This window comes from Alexandromys fortis, unplaced genomic scaffold (genome assembly GCF_014885135.2).
Source record: "Alexandromys fortis isolate MF-2015 unplaced genomic scaffold, M_Fortis_MF-2015_v1.1 scaffold_8_9099976_23576923, whole genome shotgun sequence".
Classification (NCBI taxonomy): domain Eukaryota; kingdom Metazoa; phylum Chordata; class Mammalia; order Rodentia; family Cricetidae; genus Alexandromys; species Alexandromys fortis.
Genome location: NW_026067899.1, coordinates 2,638,931 through 2,658,588, shown reverse-complemented (window position 1 = coordinate 2,658,588; position 19,658 = coordinate 2,638,931). Strand labels below are relative to the sequence as shown.

The 19,658-nt window shown below is 45.1% G+C and overlaps 1 protein-coding gene across 3 annotated transcripts in view; it reads right to left on the bottom strand.

Annotated features, from left to right (window-relative positions):
- Window positions 1–11,565: 11,565 nt before the first annotated feature.
- Tlk1 (tousled like kinase 1) overlaps window positions 11,566–19,658 on the bottom strand; it is a 106,670-nt gene continuing 98,577 nt past the window's right edge. For all 3 annotated transcript variants that reach the window (XM_050122046.1, XM_050122041.1, XM_050122055.1), the window contains 3 exons: window positions 16,800–16,911; window positions 15,610–15,717; window positions 11,566–14,670 (listed from right to left, as the gene is read on the bottom strand). In XM_050122046.1, the coding sequence (XP_049978003.1) occupies window positions 14,494–14,670; window positions 15,610–15,717; window positions 16,800–16,911 (397 nt within the window). In that variant the 3' untranslated portion in view covers window positions 11,566–14,493. The remainder of the gene's footprint in view (window positions 14,671–15,609; window positions 15,718–16,799; window positions 16,912–19,658) is intronic.

Genomic DNA, 19,658 nt, shown 5'->3' with positions numbered 1-19,658 from the left:
TCAGAAATCCAGCCGCTCTCCCAGGAAGCCCTTACAGAGCCCCATACATGCTTCAAGTGGGATGATGAAGAGGGCTCCACCAGTCCTGGCACTGGGCATCCCTGAAGTTCCCCGGCAGCTCGTGAACCAAATTGGCAAGCTCCCGATTCAGTGAGAGACCCTGTCTCAAAAAGTAAGGTGGAGGGGGCTGGAGAGATGGCTCAGAGGTTAAGAGCATTGCCTGCTCTTCCAAAGGTCCTGAGTTCAATTCCCAGCAACCACATGGTGGCTCACAACCATCTGTAAGGGGATCTGGTGCCCTCTGCTGGCCTGCAGGCATATACACAGACAGAATATTGTATACATAATAAATATTTTTTAAAAAAAAAAAAAACAGTAAGGTGGAAAGACATCTGACATAGACCTCTGGTCTATACATGCATGTCCACACACATTCATTAAAGAAAAGATATAGCAGTTGTTAAAAGACAGTCAAAGCAAGTGAGCAGATTTCAGGCTTTTAAATGACTAAGCAGTAGAGCCTCCGGTGAAGGGTCTTTTAACGAGCAGCTGGGAAGAGGGCATCACTTGTATCAGTTGTTTGGTCAAGAGCAGCGTTGGGTATGAAAGCCTTGGATAAGACTCTACCCTGTTAGCCCACAGTCTTCTTCCGTAAGCCACTTGGCCTCCCTCTCCTAGGGAGCTGTCGCCGCCCTGGGGTCACTGAGCATCTCCCCATCCCCCATGGTCCTAGCTGTCCAGCGAGTACTACTCAGCCTAGCTCAGGGCCATACTCTTGTTTGCCATATTTCTCTCTAGAGCCAGTTCCTGAGTTTTTGACTCCCAGCCAGCAGATGGCCCTTGCCACATTGCCATCAACCACACTTACAGCTAAAAGGACCTCAGGCTGAACAATCTCTGTCCCTACTACACACGGGAGAAATATCGCTTACTCTGCTTACTCTGGAGATAACTGCTGACCACTGCCTCAAGCTTATCGTCCACCTGTACTGCTTTGCCATTTATTTCTCCCATTGCTCAAGCCTTCCAGAAGCTCCCAAGCGCATTATTCGGGTTCCCCATCAGCCATGCCACACCTGCCGTTGAGAACTCAGACAGATAGACACCCCTGTCTGCTTTGTCCCTTCAACTCCCTTTGATTTAACATTTTACAAGTCTAATTTTCATGTCTCTCTAAATCGTACAGATTTTCCAGAACCTCTTGGTTTTTCTGTAGCTCACCCCCCCCACACACACACACACCCACCCCTTGGGGCTTTAGTAAGACTTCTAAAGCCCCTTACCAAGTTCAAGGGCCCTGCTGAATCCGGCCTAGGGAACTGGGAATCAAAGGCCTCCCTCAGGCTTAATTACCTCAGCTGTCTATCCTTTGTTGCCCTCCAAAGCCTGATAGTCATAGGGACCTTAGCCCTGAGTAGTAAGTACCAATTGCTGGGTGAACCAGTCCAGCAGGGATCGAGTCTCCTCGGGCTATGCAGCTCTTGTCTCGAGGAGGGATGAGTTTTATTACTTAGTCTCTCCGCTTCTCCTGCACTTACAGCTCTTGACATTAGGATTCACAACAAAATTACAGTTATGAAGGAACAACGAAATAACTTTATTGATTGTGGGGGTCACCACAACCTGTGGAACGCTATTAAAGGGTTGCAGTGTTGGGAAGATCGAGAACCGCTGATGGAGAGGACCACGGCCACACCGGCAATCTCTCGAGGAAGATACCAGTTTCGGATGGCTCACGCTTGGTTAGCCATCCCATCACCCATTGCAGGGAGCAGGCAACCGCCCCTCATCAACAAAGCACACCGTTTCATATGACCTATCAAAAGGATCGTCCCTGCAGACACTGTACCCTCACAGATGGGCCTCAGTTGACTGTTTCAGCACCCACCCCTCCCAAACTCTGGTTTCTCTCGGTGCCGGTGGAAGCACCCTGTGGGACTTTTCCAAGGAAACAGTAAACAAACGCTTGTTTGGGCTGGAGAGATGGCTCAGTGGTTAAGAGCATTGCCTGCTCTTCCAAAGGTCCTGAGGTCCTGAGTTCAATTCCCAGCAACCACATGGTGGCTCACAACCATCTGGAATAAGGTCTGGTGCCCTCTTCTGGCCTGCAGACATACACACAGACAGAATATCGTATAGATAATAAATAAATAAATAAATAAATATTAAAAAAAGAAAAAAACCACGCTTGTTTGTGTCAGTTAGGGCACCAACGGCAGACCGAAGGAAATTTCATCTCGGTGTCTTAGCATGTGTGTTTCTGGGGGTCACAGGAGTATGGAGCAGGGGCTACTTCCAGGGATGGGGAACGCACAGGTAGCTAAGCCGCATCACCTACCCCAGCAGAGGTGATGACCCGTGAAATCAGAAACCGTGGAGTGCCCAGCTCAACTCTCAAGACACCAAGATGCCCCAGGCTGTCCTGCCTGGTTATTGGCACTGCTGGAACGGGGCTTGAGGAGACTCCATCCCACCTCAGAGGCAACTTCACAGAAACTTGTGTGGACCGAGAGAAAGACCCAGGAGCAAAGAGGAACTGCGCACAACCATGACAGAACAGACTCAGGCATTGAAGAAATCTTACAGGGGAGCAGCCCAGAATCCAGGGCCTGGGCCCCAAGGCTGTCAGCCCCACTGCTCTCCAGCCTTGTGTTCCGTCGGCAACAAATGCATTTACACCACACATGCGCTATATTTTAACAGTTCATCAAAGTCTTTTTTTTCTTCCAGAGTGTGGTTCTATCTTTTATGCTACCTTTTAAGGAAGGGTATTGTCTCGTTTGTTCCCTGTTTTTGTTGTTTTTTTTTCCCCTACTGTTTTTCTGTCGGCACAGTGGCTACACCTGAATTTCCTGCTGTTTGAGCCAGTAATTGCTGCTCCACAGTTACTGGTTCTGTGTCTGGCAGCAACCCAGCATGACTTCTCCATCCTGCCAGATCTGCCTCCCGCTACTGCCACCAGATGTACTTCTGGCTACATCTCTATCCTTCTCTTTAGCAATAAGAGCCAGGAGTCAGAGGCTGGGATGAAAACCTACTAGCTCAGAAAGGTTGATGAGCAACTAGCTGACCTTCCTTCTTTGTCAGCATCTCAGAAACTGTTCATTCACTCTGCCACCCTCAAAGTCCCTTCCCACTACTTCCTGTGTGCCTCTCTATCCATCTTCCAGACTCCCTCTGACTCTCTATGATTATTTTCTCTCAACCAGTTGCTGGCTCCACCTTCTGACCCAATGTAACATGAGGGCCTGCTTGTTGGGGTTTCTGTCCTGCCCAGTTCCCACAGCTGGTAAGCCCCAAAGAAATTACACAGAAGTCTATATTAATGAGAAACTGATTGGCCCATCAGCTCAGGCTTTGTATTAGCTCTTATAACTTATATTAACCCATTATTCTTATCTATGTTAGCCACGTGGCTCAGTACCTTTTTTGGTGATGCAGATCACATCCTGCTTCCTTTGTGGTCTGCACAGGACTGCGGAGGAATGGGCTTCCTCCTTCCCAGCATTCTCCTGTTCTCATTGCTCCACCTCTACTTCCTGTCTGATTGACCTGCCTATACTTCCTGCCTGGCCAATCAGCATTTATTTAAAACATGATTGACAGAATACAGACAATTCTCTCGCACCAACCCCAGGTTGGTTTATTTAATTAACACAAACACAAACTTGGAATTCACAGTGTGATTGAATATCCTGGAACATTCCCCCCTCTTCTCTGCAGTCTGCTGCTTTCTGAGCACCAGCAGGCTTTCACCTGTCTGCAGGCCAACTGCCGGAAGCATACATGAGCTTTTGAAACTTTTTTCACATCTGCAGGGACGGCGATAAGAGTTAGACTGACGGCTAGACGTGGTGGCACTAGCCCTTAATCCCAGCACTTGGGAGGCAGAGCCAGGCGAATCTCTGAGTTCAAGGCCAACGTGGTCCACAGAACAAGTTCCAGCAAGACAGCCAGGTGTAAACAGAGAAACCCTGTATCGAAAAACAAAACAACAACAACAACAACAAAAAGAGTTAGGCTGACCACTGACATTCCTTCCCCTTAGGTGCTGAGTGAGTCAGACGATTCTGTGCACAGTGAGGTGACAAAGGTCACAGGAGGGGCGGTATTGGCCCCAGTTTGGCTAGCAATTGGCACTGCTGATACTCCAGCGTGCTCACTGAGGGTTCCTTCACAGGCTTCTTGAATATCAAAACAAGCTGTTAAATAGAAAAGCAGGGAAGCAGCATCGCAACAAATTATTCCGACTCTGGAGTGACAGGCCGGAGGAAGGGCAGAGGGGACATTTTCCCGGGTGCCAGGGCCAAGCAAGTGGGGAGAATGCACCTCTCATAGGGGCTGGTGGTTTTAGTTAGTGGAGCACCTGCCTTAAAGGCACGATGAACCAAGGTCGATCCTCCTAGAACCCTTGTTAAGACAAAATAAAGAAAACAAGGCATAGCTGGGCACAGTCGAGCACGCTCTTCATCCCAGAACTCCGGAGGCAGAGGAAGGCTGATCTCTGTGAATTCAAAGCCAGTTTGGTTTACATAGCAAGTTCCAGGCCAGCCAATGCTATGTAGTCAGACCCTGTCTCAGCCCACTCCTGCCCCCGACCAAGGCCAGACATGGCAGCAGGTGCATGTAATCTCAGCACCAGAGAAGCAAAGGCAGTTGACAGGTGGACTCTTGGTAGCCAGTCAGCCTCGCCTACTTGGCGATTAAAAGAGCTTTGTGGCACCCTGTTTCAAAAGCCAAGACAGAGAGCATCTGAGGAGCAGCCCAGGGTGTCCTGTGGGCTCCAGGCTCTTGTGTGTACTCACATGAGAATACATGCACACACAAACGCAAACTCTCCCTGGGGCTCGGGGCAAGCATCTTCAGAAAGCCCTTGACTCAGGATGCCTGGAGGCAGGTTATAGGAACAGCTCATTTCTTCTTTTATACTTTCCTGTACAACCCTAATAATTGCTAGTGTTGAGATAGGGTGGCGGGTAGCCCAGGCTGACGGTGAATTCCTGATCCTCCTGCCTCCACCTCGGCAGCGCTGGAATTACAGACGTGCAGCAGCTGTGTTACTGTGTGTGCATTCGTATGTAGGGCAGATCTTAGACATATGGGGCGAGTGCTCTATCCACTTCTGAGTTACAGCCCCTTCCCATCAGTTTTCAACACATAATTGGGTTGTTTTTTACTGTGCACAAACAAGAAGCTTACTTCGAACCAAGAAGAATGGGTTACTTAGAGTCTAGGGAAGCTGTCTCCTGCCTTGGCTCTCCAAAGCCTCTGTCATCTCATGGGCACATCCTCTTCTGTGTCTGATTAAGCACTGAGTAGCTGCCTTCCCGACAAATCCTCCCCGACAGCTCTGCACGGCTGGATCGGCAATGCTGTGAGGTTGGGGGATCAGTTTAACTAGGAAAGTCCATGTGTAGCCCTAGAGACAGGCGCAGAGACCTGGCATCAGGAGTCTGCACTGTGGCTAGGCATGGTTTGTTCTCACAGTATCATTAACTGTCAGGCCCAGGAGGCACACACATGTAACAACATGGCTTCGCTTAAGCTCAGTGGTGAGCCCCGTGTGCTTCTATGGCAAAAAATGAGGGAGTGCGTTGCAGCAAACACCATCTGCTTGGTTAGGCAGCCAAGGTAAAGCAAGAGCCAGGCTCCTTTGAACCAGGATTGGAGCTAAAAGTCACTGGGAGTCTAATGACCTGTTCATCACCTTGGGCTCTGCCGAGGCTGTTTCTCTCTCTGGGGTGATAAAAAGTGTAAAGCATGAGATAAGAAAGTTTATATTTTTAAATGTAGGTTTTAAGGGGAGGGGGAGGGAGGGAGGGAGAAAGGACAAAAACGTGAAGGGAAGGAAGGGACAGAGTGAGGAGGAAGAGGGAGGAGGAAGGGATGGGGGGGGAGAGAGAGAGAGAGAGAACTGAGGTCATCAGGTTAATTTAAGACTTTGGACTTAATCCTATGGATGTGTTACCAACTGTGGTGCATGGAAGAAACTATTTTTCTAATTTAATACACATTTTAAATACATACATACATACATATATATACACAATTGTTCTATTTCAGTGAGAAAAAAAAGGAGCACGTTTAGAGAGACGTGAGTCAGGCATGCTTTCCTAGACCGAAGCTAGTTCACACGGTAGGGGAGCTGTGGGTGGGAGTTTGAATCCAGGTAGATCTGTGCTGGCTCAAGCTTCAGGTCTGCCCCAACAAGGCGTCCCAGAAAGGCTCCGGGGACCCGCAGTGAGCGCTGCGTGCCACCAGATGGCGCTGTAAACTTAGAAAAGCTGCGCCCCGTTGGAGACTGCGGGGTCTACGGGTCGGTCGCGCAGGGCCCGGGGCGTGGCCAGCAAAGGTGGAAGGCGTGCTCGGGCTCCTGGATCTTTCCAGCACTAACGCTTGACTAGGTAGAGAGGATACCGGGGGTCTCTGGAGTATCAGTCCAAAAGGGTCCAGGCGGTGAGGAACGTGGCTGGGACCAAGTCTGGTGCAGTATCCCGCACCCTCTGGCGGCTGCATCCTGCGCCCAGCCACTTAGCGGTTTCTGCCCAGGTGGTGGGCACAGAACAAATGGTGCCAGCAGTCACTCCATCCGAGGTTTACAGATAGACGTTCTCTCGGGTTCAGGAAGAAGAGTCATTCACGACGGCCAGGGAAGTAGCACACGCGATTCTGGGGCGACACCCCCTTCTTAGATGAAGGGAGGGTGGCTGAGTAGTGCTGGACATGGAATGGGCCATGGGTTGGGATACCGTTCTAGAGTTGGGGATCAGTTTGGGCCTTGGTGGATGGAATATTATGAAACATGCCAGACACCCAATTTTGCAATCACTAGAGGGTAAGTGATGTGTTAGCATGTAGATGGCAACTAGACATTAAAACACAGACAGAAGGAGCGATTTCATGGCCACCGTGGGGAGGGGGTGCCAAGCTTATGAGAGCCCATTATGTATTTTACGAAGATTTAGATGCTCTAAGGTCCCAGATGTAAGAGGTATACGTGTCATTATTACCACACTGCACCCTGCTAGTGTGTACAATTACTGTTAACGATGACCTCAGGGTCCTCTAGGTCAGTTTTCCACTGAGTTCTTATGTGCTCCCCAAATCTGGGAAGTCACAATCCTATGTACAGGAAGTATGTATGCATTTGTGGTGACCCTATATTAATACTATGTAATGCCTTTGTGGTGACCCTATATATGATACTACGTATGTATCTGAAGTTGACTTTCCAAAGCAAAGACTACTCACAGAAACAGGTCGTTTGTCGAGTTACTGGAGGTGACCCCGTAGTGTTTTGCAGTTATTTGGGGCCTTATGACTCAGCTGTCATCACGAATGATACTCCTGGTCTGAGGCATGAGAACCCAAGTGTCCTCCCTCGCTTCTCTTCTTCAGCGACTGCAAGTCACTGAACAGAACCACCAAATGACCCACTGTGCTCACGCGTGATAAACACACATGCCCTGCCATCAGCCAAGGCTCCATACCAAGGACAGCTAGCTGGCTTGGAGAGTTGCCAAGGGCTCTTACCAAGCCTGCACAGATTTTTGCATGGAATGAGAACTGAGCTTTTCTTTCTAGGGTGGAAGGGGACTTGTAACTCTAGCATATCCTATTATACCATTTTGACTCAATAAAAAAAAAAAAAAAGAAAAAAAAACCCACACCACAAAAACTCCAAACTTGTGTGTATGTGTGTGTGTTGGGGGGTCCTAACACTTTATGATACACGAGGTCACATGCTGAGGGCTCCAGTCTGTTTTTACTGAAGCGTACCCCGTATGTTACAGAGAAGGAGCAGATGCACACACAAAGAACAGTGTTTCTAAGAGACGTGGACCCTGCTCAGCTTTACCGTTTAATCCTGTGGTAATGGCAAGAGGAGAGCGATGTTTCCATCGTGGTTTCGCCCAAACCCTCCAAACCAGAAGGGAAAAGTTCTAGTGCCAACATGGCTGGCCTGGGAAACAGACAAGAGGCTTTGCGAGGTTTCATGTTACATGTTGAAAACAAGACACTTCATTGCCACTGTGTCCTCGTGCCAGCCCACTAAAGGAATGCAGGCATACTCATCCCCTCAACCAATGCAGAACCAAGAACGCTCCTAGGGTGAGCCTTTGTGTTTTCCAGATTTCCTCTCCGAGTATGGCTTCTAGAGATGTGGGGGTTCAATGAGCTCCATCGAACAAGAAACTTGACTGTGGTCATTTTAGCAGAAATGAGCAGTTCACACACTCCACCAGATAGTCTAAATCACCCTTACAAATCAGTTTATTTTACTACGAAAAGGTTAAGACCTGTTTTGTAAAGTTAAAAAGAAAGAAAACCAACAAAATACCAAGTAAGCTACACTTTAGCATAGTTCTTTCCCCTCACCCCCCAGACTTCACCTCTCCAACAAATGGAAACATGTACATTGCTGGCCCAAGGCAAGGATAAGTGTATTTGAAGATGAGCATGCTGTTGAGTCAAGACACACACAGATAGTCCGCCTGTGCTGTTTAAGCTCCTTACACTAACTTGGCCACTATCTGGGAACTCTGCATCTTGATATGCACGATCTGATAATGCTTGGGGGGGGGGGGGTGTTTCATGGTTTCTTTTTTTAAAATATTTATTTATTATGTATACAATATTCTGTCTGTGTGTATGTCTGCAGGCCAGAAGAGGGCACCAGACCTCATTCCAGATGGTTGTGAGCCACCATGTGGTTGCCAGGAATTGAACTCAGGACCTTTGGGAGAGCAGGCAGTGCTCTTAACCACTGAGCCATCTCTCCAGCCCCCTCATGGTTTCTTGTAAAGACTTACAAAGTTGAAACTATGTGTCTGTGTAGACGACCCATGCTTCTGAAGAAAACATTCCTACTGGAGAGGGAAAACTGTCAGGAAGAAGCTAACAAGCTCTTTGATACACCTGTCCAGAAGCCAGCAGTGTCGGCAGCCATGGTGTCTTGAGATCCAGAGGACAAAGGAACGGCATTAGCAGGCGAGGACCTATGAGAGCTTGCTGTGTCCCGGCCACAGGCAGGCCTCACACAAAAGCCATGCCAGGATAATGGGCTCAAAGACAGCATCAAAACCAGGTGCCGGCTGCTGCTAAGTCTGCTATCTCTTCTTAGGGCCTCCCAATGGCTTCCATGGAGGTCCTATAGCCTCTCTTATGTACTGGGGCATGGTTTCCTGCGCTAGGTTCCCGCCAGGCAGGGGCTATTACTAGACAGTTTACAGATGAGTGACTCTGGTCACACAATAAACATGTAAGGCAAAGTCAGAGTTGACTTCCAAGCGGGAGATGGACCCTTACCCCCACCCCATCTTGCATTATCCTTCTCTTGAACACCTTCTTAAAAAAAAGAAGCTGCAGATTTAGTCATTAGTAGACAAAACAACCATATTTTTGAAGAAGCTAAAATAAAACTGTCAACACTTACCACACTCATTTTCAGCAACTTTAGTATCTAAGTCTGATGACTACCCTGCCCTACAGAAGACCTTGGTATCTCCTGCTAAGTGGATGAATTAACACACACACACACACACACACACAGCACAGGGACAGGATGCTGGGCTTGTAATGTTAGGTCCATGGAAGGCACCATTCACATCAGCGGTAAGACTTGGAGGGACACAATGGCGCAGCTTCTCCCAACTTTCAGGCTTCCTTCTGGGGGAGCTCCTGACCCAGTCACTACTAAAAGAACACTGGCAGGAAGAAGACCAGAGCTACTCTGTGCTCCTCCATGGGGAAGCACACAGGTCCTACTCAGGCAGGGGTGGCCTGGTCTGACTGCAGGAGGCAGGAGAAGACAAGGAGAGCACTCACTGGTCTGTAACTCGCCCTTCTCGTCCCTGAAAGGGGCTGTGACAGGACAGCTCTGAGTGTCTCACTACCACCAACAGTGTGCTCTGACGGCATCCCAATACCTTAGGTTTGCTCTTTATGAGTATAAAAAAATAAATAAAAAATCACATTTGCTCTTGGATTTCTCAGCACTGAAAAGTGACACTTTGGGATTCCAAAGGCTTTAATTGATTAACTGAGGCAGGCAGTCTTTGTAGCCCAGGTTTCAACTCAATCCCCTGCTCCATACCTCCCTACACTGAGGCTGCGGGCATGCATCACTGAGCCCAGCTTCTCGGTCCCATTGGCTTCCTCTTTTGGGGAGCAGACTCCGCCGCCCTCCTTCAAACAACTGTCCCACAGACAGAAGTGCTGTGAGGAAAAGAGCGCACATAACTGGCCAAAGCACGGTCCTTCTGGAGCTCAGTTCCTGGGTTTCCCCTCCGTTTGTTTACTTTCCTTTTCCTGGGAACCCAGTCATTTCTTCCTTGGAACTGGAGCGAAGCTGGAGGACCCACTTCTTTGTTGAAGAAACTTAAGTCGCCACAAGAACTAAAGCGGACTGCTTTTTACACATAAGGCAAAGTGTAAAAAGTTTCGAAAAGGGGGCTGGAGAGTTGGCTCAGAGGTTAAGGTCCTGAGTTAAATTCCCAGTAACCACATGGTGGCTCATAACCATCTGTAATGGGGTCTTTTGCCCTCTTCTGGCCTGTAGGCATACACACAGACAGAATATTGTATACATAATAAATAAAAAAAAAAGTTTCGAAAAGCATCTGATGCTGGCATTTACTAAGTTCTGGGCGCAGTCCTGAGTGACTTAAATTCGACCTACACAGCACCACAACAGACTCTGATCCTAGTTCTCAGATGGAGAGCCCAGACAATAGCTGTCAGCACCCTGCTTCCAAACTGTTACAATGCCCCGAGAGGACTTCTGTGCAGGGGGTCCACACCCCAGAGCCGACGGCCTGAGGGCACTCAGACCAAACCCACACACCCTGCTATTCACTTGAGACTTTCTACCAATATTTGGTAAGGTTCCATGAAAACAAGTTTTGAGTTTGGTTTATATACACTCAAATCTTCCCTATGAAAAAAAATTCTTTTAACAGGGTGAAGTTAACAGATACCTGTAATTCCAGCCTTTTGGAGGCTCAGGGAGGAGGGTTACCATCAATTTTGAGGCCAGTCTGGGCTATAAAACCCTAAATAAATAAATGAATGTGGGTGGGGGTAAGGTAATTGGAGATGTTTTGGGTGGGAAAGCCAATTCAGATCAAAATGGACAAGGTACACACATTCAGAACATTGAAGTTCAGTGTATGGATGCAGTTCTGGAGTTAGGTTAGACATTCAGAACACTGAAGTGTGTATGGATGCAGTTCTGGAGTTAGGTTAGACATTCAGAACACTGAAGTTCAGTGTATGGATGAAGTTCTGGAGTTAGGTTAGACATTCAGAACACGGAAGTTCAGTGTTTGGGGGGGGGGTCAAATAACATGGAAACTTAAAGTGAAACTAGAAAGACCTGATACGGTACTTTTAGAATAAAGCTATACTGAGTACATGCACACGCATATGTACAGACACGTTTGCTCACGCATGCACCACACATACACACACACACACACACACACACACACACACACACGTGCAACAGCAATGTAACTAAATCGTTAAACTATTAACATAAATGTACATTTCCACCAAAGCATATCTGGTAGCATAATAGTAATCAACAGTGTATTTAATAAGTCAAGACAAACATCGAAGCGGGACAATACAGTGATGTCTTGTTGAGATCCCACCATTTTGGCTTCCTGTAGTGAGGTATTTGCACAAACATTTGTTCACATTTAAACTCAAGTTCTTTTGTAGGGAAAGGGGGCACAGCCAGAAGGAAAAACAAGCACACGTATCTAGCCAACATACATGTCAGCATGGTAGCTTCTGTACTTACTTCCTCTCAACATCCACATGTTTATTAAAGCTAATGTCCTTATTATTATTGTTATTATTTTGGTTGGGGACTGAACCTACATGAGCTAAGGATAGCACTCTACCAGTGAGCCACACCCCAACCTGCACAGCTGCTTCCAAGGGTGAGAACCGCACATTTTACCTCCAGTCAGCGCTGACTCCAGAAGACAAAACAATCAATGCCTCAGGACACAGGAGCTGAAGCTGCCAGAGCAACATGGAAATTATTTAGCAACAAGCACCAGTTTCTTGTGAAAGTGATACTGGTTCATGTGGCCCAAATACTGGTAGGCTATTTAAATCCACGTTTGGAAAAGCTTTAGAAGACATGGATAAATTGATTCATTTGATACACTCTTATTTGAATTTTTATAAACATTCGCTGTGTGTGTGTGTGTACCTGTGAGGGAGTGTTCTGTTGTGCATTCTCTCCTCCCAGCACTCAGCTTCAGGCTTGACGGTCCCCCACCCACCCCAATACACACACTCTTGATTCTGAAATAACCCACCTCAGCTCAACTCAAGGAAGCAATTTCATTTTATGGCTTCTTTTCCTCCTTTCTCCCTGGCCTGTGTTTGTGAGATGTGTCCTTGTCCTTTTCCAGAGCCAGGCTGGCCAAACTCATCATCCCCCTGCCTCAGCCTCTAAGAAGCTGACCCTTGCAGTTGTTCTCATTCATTCACAAATGTAGGGCAATCAGTGACCCATCGGCACAGCTTGGCCAACTTCACCACTCCAAAATGTTAAACAAAGCTGGGCTTTTTCACTCAGATCATGAATTTCCGTGTGGGCAGCGAATGTAAGCAATCACTGAGTGCCAGCATGCGGTGACCACATCAACACGTCCTCAAGGTTCTATCCTAATTATCAACGTCCTTCGGGGTTCTATCCTAATCTAAATAGGAGTTGGTGCTGCCCTGAAAGCTCTCCTGATGACCTGAGGAGCTCACAGGATTAGCCCTGAGGAAGGCTATTAGGCCTAACGTTAACAGCTTGAAACACTTCACACTTGTCTGGAGTATGCTTAAGGAATTTAGCCATCTGCTTTTTAAGTAAAGATCTGTTAGGAACCTCCATCTAGAAAGCTCTTTGAATGTAATCTTCACAGTCTTTACATTTTAACTGTCACTGTTTATTACTGTTTGGCTACATTCTCTGTAATTCCAGCAGCATCGTAAACAGACAAAGTGTCTATGTACAATGAAAAAAAAAACACAAACAAACAAAATGGCTTGCAACATCAGGTAAGAGCCACAGTTTAACTGTACATGTTAAGGGGTGTCTGGCAGGGAGAGCCTGTTTTCTGCACCATGGACAACTTACGGTAAATCTCAGCATTATGACTGTGACAATAAAGAAAAAGGAATCCGTACAAGAATGAAATACAGCATCCCCCAAAATATTGGTTTCTACCACACAAGGCAGTCAGAAAATGTTCACATTTTAACAAATCTGTACAAACCACAAGAAACATTCTATGGGACCATCATCCCACCTTGATGCTAAGAACTTTCTAGAATGTAGAATAACCATGAACGATTTATAAATCTAGTATCTATGTGCTCCACAGCCCTAGAACCTAAAAAACTGATGTAAAGAACTCAATATGCCCAACATGGATCATTTTACATGCCTTGATTGTTAATGAATGCCTGCTTTTAATAATATCTCTCCATGATGTACAGTCAAGTTGTGCCTTCAAGGAGGTCATTCAATTTTTTTTAGCAAAAAAGCAATATCATTTAGCAGCAATTAAAGCGCCTTCAAGAAGACTTAAAAAAAATACAATATCCAATTAGAAAAGCCATATTTTTAAACATTTGTACAAGAATAAGCTGCTGAAACTCAGTAATTGTAATAGGACATCTGTACAGTAATTTACAATAGAGCCAGAAGGGAATTTATCATTATCCTGCATAGAACTGGCCTGCTTTTGGTTACACACTGTCTCCTGTTTTAATGAACGAGGCCTGGAAACAAAAGAAAAATGCCTGTTAGTTCTAAAACACTGAAAGCCCTGGGAATGCTATCATTTAGTGACTGCAACTGACTGAAAATAGGCAGCTCTTTGTGTCAAAGGTGTGAAGTGTCCAGAAACGACAGCTCCCTTGTAACACAAGTGGTGGGGGAACGGACATGTGATTTGAGGTACAACTTGGTAAAAGTCAGAATAGGCAAACGACAACGTCTACGACTGTCCAAAGACCCTAACTCCCACATTCTACTATGAAACACCACGGCCACTGTCGCTCAGTTCTTGCTTTGGTTTCTGCAGATCAGCTGCCGAGTGCTGACGCTGTACCAGGCACTATAGCTCCCGTGTTAGAAATGTCTCATAACTTTCCATGTGTTCTTAAATAATGAAAAACTACCCTTCATATAAGAACTCTCTGGTAACAATCAAATATATTTAGGTATTATAAACGCTATTTACAGTGTCCCCTCTTCTTCCGCTGTAACATGGTATTCCTGTTTCGTGCTGCTCCGGGGCAGAGGGAGGAGTGTGACCGAGTCACTGTCCATGATCCACCCTCGCACGGACTCCAGGGAGAGCTTTAGCTCACAGAAACTCTTACCCATGTCCTGTGTAAAAAAACCACAACACTCAAATTCAAGTATGCATCTGGAAGCCAATCAGAGATCATGCCAATCTTGAAGGAGGGTCAGTACGTGATTACACTTGAAGAAGGAGGTGCAGGAGTTGCTGTCAGCCCAGACATGTGCAGGTTTCCTGAAGAATTGGATCTTCTCATGTGTGGGAGAAGGTAGGGATCATTTGCCAGCTGGTGCACATCAAATCGATCTTCTTTTCGGTAAGCCAAACAGCGTCTTATAAAGGCCTTCAAAAAGAAAGATGGCAATACAAATGACGTTCTACCTTTCAGATCCCAACCCGCCAGATCCTCTGGAAGGGTGGACACATTAAAAACTATAAACAGAACACACGTTATAGGTAGTTCAAAACCTTAAGAACTTTTGGGAGTCCAATGACATTTTCACTCTAATCTGAAACTTCCACTGTGCCCTGGGTGCTACATGGAGCCTTGATTATTGCTTTCTTAAGATGCGTTGTTGGAAAGCTCCATTTCTGCTTACAAAGTGATTTTTACATTACTTTTATTTCATGTGCATTGATGTTTAGCCTGCATTTATGTCTTTGTGAGGGTGTCAGATCCCTTGGGACTGGAGTTACAGGTGGTGGTCAAGTGTGTAGATGCTGGAAATTGATTCTGGGTCCTCTGGAAAAGCAAGCAGCCAGTGCCCTTAACTACTGAGCTACCTCTTCAGCCCCTCTTTTTATACACTTAAGTATCTCAGCATTAGAATGGGCAGACAGAATAAGACCAAAAAGTAATGAAGGATGCTGGGAGATGGTGGCGCACTCCTTTAATCCCAGCACTCGGGAGGCAGAGGCAGGCGGATCTCTGAGTTCGAGACCAGCCTGGTCTACAAGAGCTAGTGCCAGGACAGGCTCCAAAGCCACAGAGAAACCCTGTCTCGAAAAACCAAAAAAAAAAAAAAAGTAATGAAGGGTCCAGATCTTGTGGTTTCTCTCTTCCAGTTTCAAAGAAAAGCAAGTTGCTGTGCACATAGAATGAGGGAGCATATTTAATGCTTAATGATGAAGACAGCATATCCCAAGGCCCAAGCAGTCTCTGCTTCCAGAGCAAGTCAGCACCCTTTGCAGCAGCAGCTATTCTGGTCACTGTGGCCACTGAGGCACTAACCACACCAGAGCCACAACTCAGACATTGATAAACGTATAATGAGGTCAATACCTTGGCTTCACTGCTTACAACTGGTTTTACGGGGAACTGGACTTCTGTGGCTTTTAGTATTGTGTTTTCCTGGAGAATGTCTTGTTGAGATTGATTGTGACCAAATGGCTTTAAAAAAAAAAAAGAATAAAATATTGAAACAAAACATTTAAAACAAAGAATCACCTCAAAAATGATTTGTATCTTAACATCTTGTCCTTAGTTACCTAAAACTTGGGATGTGGTCTCACTGAAACAAGATTATAGCTAAGAACAGTCTGGAAACGTCCATTCAATCAGCCCCCAGCAGATAAACCCATGTGATGGAGAAGCAAATCAGGCTGTCATTCAAGTAATTAGGAGGAAACAGCCATAGACTGGGAGCCAGGAAACCCAGGTTTGGTCTCTATGCTAGTCAGTTTTTAATACTTTAACATTAGCTAGAGTTGACTGGGAACTTCAACTGAGTGCTGCCTCGCTAAACTGGCCTATGGACATGTCTATGGGGCATTTTACTGCTTGGTAACTAAACTGATGTGGGAGGGCCATCCCGGAAAGGTGGTCCTTGGGTGAACAGAAAGCAAGCTGAGCAGGCTGAACCAAGCCAGCAAGAAGTGCTCATCTGTGAGGTCTTGCTTCGTTCCTGTCTCAAGTTACTGCCTTTGCTTCCGTTACCTATAACCCAACCTGCAATTTTCTTCCCTGCATAGTTGCTTTTGGTCATGAAGTTAATATAAGGGCTCCATAAACTGCACACTTTTAGACAAGTTCCTCCACCTCTTCTTGTAGTGGTGGAGACTGGACAGGACGCAAACTAGACATTATCCATGGCAACTTGCATTTCTGATTTTACTATTAACAGGTTTGGGGAAAACTAAGTTTGATGGCATTTCTCTGAGGAATTACTGGAGGAATTGGAATCCAGACCAAATGTCTGCAGGGGCAGTGGGAGTTAAGAGAAAGTGTAAGGAACAAAGGACATTGCAAAGTGCTTAACTGCAGAGTTCCCAATAGAATATGTTTGGGCAAGGAAGGAGAGACCAACCAAATCAACTGTTAAAATAACTGTCTTCTGATACAAAGACACAATCAAAATGTGTGCCATTCCTTGGAAGGATCTAAACTGATTCTAAGTTACTGGAATTTTGCTCATAAAAGACAAAACAAACCTGAATTTATTTCTAAGGGAAGAGCTGAGGCGCACAACTTACTTTTCTGCCATAGAGACACTGAAAGAAGATGACTCCAACCGACCACACATCTACCTTGTTGGAAATCTTGGGTGGCTCTTTTCCAACTACAAAGCACTCAGGAGGTAAATACCTTTAAGTAATGGGAGAGGGGAAAGAGATGTAATGTTTAGCTCAAAATTTTTAAATCTTAGAATGCTTACTTTATTCACACATAATCACAGTTTTCAGCAATGAAAACCAAAGTTTTAATTCATTTGACTTCAGAACCAAAATACAACTTTGTGAGAAAGTATATTTATGTCCAAAGAAAGCATCGTCATTACTGTGATAGTGTAATCTGAGCAAATTTCTAATAAAAGAAACACTCTCCTACCCTACTTGAACTGTTTAAGCTGCAGCCAGTTCTTCCTACAATAAACAGACCACAGACTATCTACTCTAAGCCACTCAAAGTCTTCATTTATTCCAACGAGACAGGATCTCATATTCCTTATTGTAACATAAGACCTATCCTAATCGACAACATAAATTTCAAAATCTGCAATCATATTATCCCCTTTCTTCCTCCAAACTGGCAAGTCAAGGCCAATTCTCTCACCTCTGGACATGAGCTTTCTCTGTTGCCCTCCACAGGCATGTAACATGGCTTCCTTGCCCATGTTTGGAAAGAACGACGTGGTACATCTACAAAAGCATTCAGCTCTCCTTGCACTAGACTTCAAGAAGTGCAAGGAGCTTTGATTTTGCATGCAGCTTCAAGCACTACCAGTGTGTGAAATATACCAAGTATTCAAACACTAACTTTTAAAATTTAAAACTGCTATTCATAAATTCATATTTTGATATATGAAAGGTAGAAATAAATTCATTATCTTGTTATAAGTAGAAGAATCCACCAGGCATGGTGGTGCACGACTTTAGTCCCAACACTTGGGAGGTGGAGGCAGGTGGATCTCTTTGAGTTTGAGGCCAGCCTGGTCTATGGAGTAAGTTCCAGGAGAGCTAAGGTTACACAGAGAAACCCTGTCTCAAAACAGCCCCCCAAAGTAAAATAACCCATCAGAGATGCAAGCATCACACAACTCAAAACTCTGATAAATTAAAAAAAAGTAAAGACGAGTATTGTAGTTAAACCATGGTCCACCTAAAAACAATCTGATGCTAGACTGAAGGTGTTCAAGTGTGTGGCTGAGAGGAGCTCAGCTCTTCAACATGCAGGCGTCTAGCCACACACAGGCTATGCAAGCAAAAGAGCAATAATAGCAACAATTTTGTAGGTGACAAATTTGACTGTTCTGGACAACAGTACGGGTAAGAAACAAAACTGACTTTTCCTTAGTGATATTGACAACAATTTTAAATTTCTGTTGATGAGAAGTTTTATAAAAGCAATATGTATGTTCCAAAAGGATCACCCCTGTCCCCAAATACACATCTAAATAACTCAACATTGAAACCAATCATTTGTTTGGACTACCATTTCTATGGGAAATATATTCTTTTTGTTGTCGATTCTGAAACAGGGTCTCACTATGTAGCCTTGGTTGGCCTAGACCTCACTCTGTAGACCATGCAGGCTGTCAACTTACAGAGATCCTTCTGGCTCTGTCTCCCGAGTGCTGGGATTATCAGTGGACATTAACACACCAAGCCTGGAAATAAGTCCTATGTCTCTACATAAGAACATCACGACTATTGTCCTGCAAGTCCCTAACCCAAGATTTCCTGATTGAGGTCCACCTCTAAGAGGGCAATTTCCTCCCACTGTTCAACATTATTGAAGTTAAGGTGACAGAGAAATCAATGTTGAGAGATCTACAGAGAAGAAACTTTTTTTTGTTTTTGTTTTTTTTGTTGTTGTTGTTTTTTGGTTTTTCGAGACAGGGTTTCTCTGTGGTTTTTGAGCCTGTCCTGAAACTAGCTCTTGTAGACCAGGCTGCTCTCGAACTCAGAGAGATCCGCCTGCCTCTGCTTCCTGAGTGCTGGGATTAAAGGCGTGCGCCACCACCACCCGTTTTTTTACTTACTATAGGTCTCTAGGGTTTTGTTGTAAAACAGCCTGTTCAAAAATGGCTAAAAGACTTCTAGTTAAGACTATTAACTTTAGTCATTTCATTATTTGCAGATGATATATAAGTATATATAAGTGACCCCAAAAACTCTACCAGAGAACTCCTACAGCTGATAAATACCTTTAGTGATATGGCAGGATACAATATCAACTCAAAAAAAAAAAAAAATCAGTAGCCCTCCTATACAAAAGTGATAAAGAAGCTGACAGGGAAATCAGAGAAACATCACCTTCCACAATAGCCACATATAAATAAAATATCTTGGTGTAACACTAACCAAAGAAATGAAAGACCTATTTGACAAGAACTTTAAGTCTCTGAAGAAAGAAATCGAAGAAGATACCAGAAAATGGAAAGATCTCCCATGCTCTTGGATAGGTAGGGTCAACACAGTAAAAATGGCAATCCTACCAAAAACAATCTATAGATTCAATGCAATCCCCATCAAAATCCCGACACAATTCTTTACAGATCTTGAAAGAACAATAACTTCATATAGAAAAACAAAAAACTCAGGATAGCAAAAATAATCCTGTACAATAAAGGAACTTCCAGAGGCATCACCATCCCTGACATCAAGCTCTATTACAGAGCTACGGTAATGAAAACAGCTTGGTATTGGCATAAAAACAGAGAGACTGACCAATGGAATCAAATTGAAAACCCGGATATTAACCCACATACATATGAACACCTTATTTTTTTTATAAAGAAGCTAAAATTATACAATGGAAAAAAGAAAGAATCTTCAACAAATGGTGCTGGCATAACTGGATGTCACATACAGAAGAATGAAAATAGATCC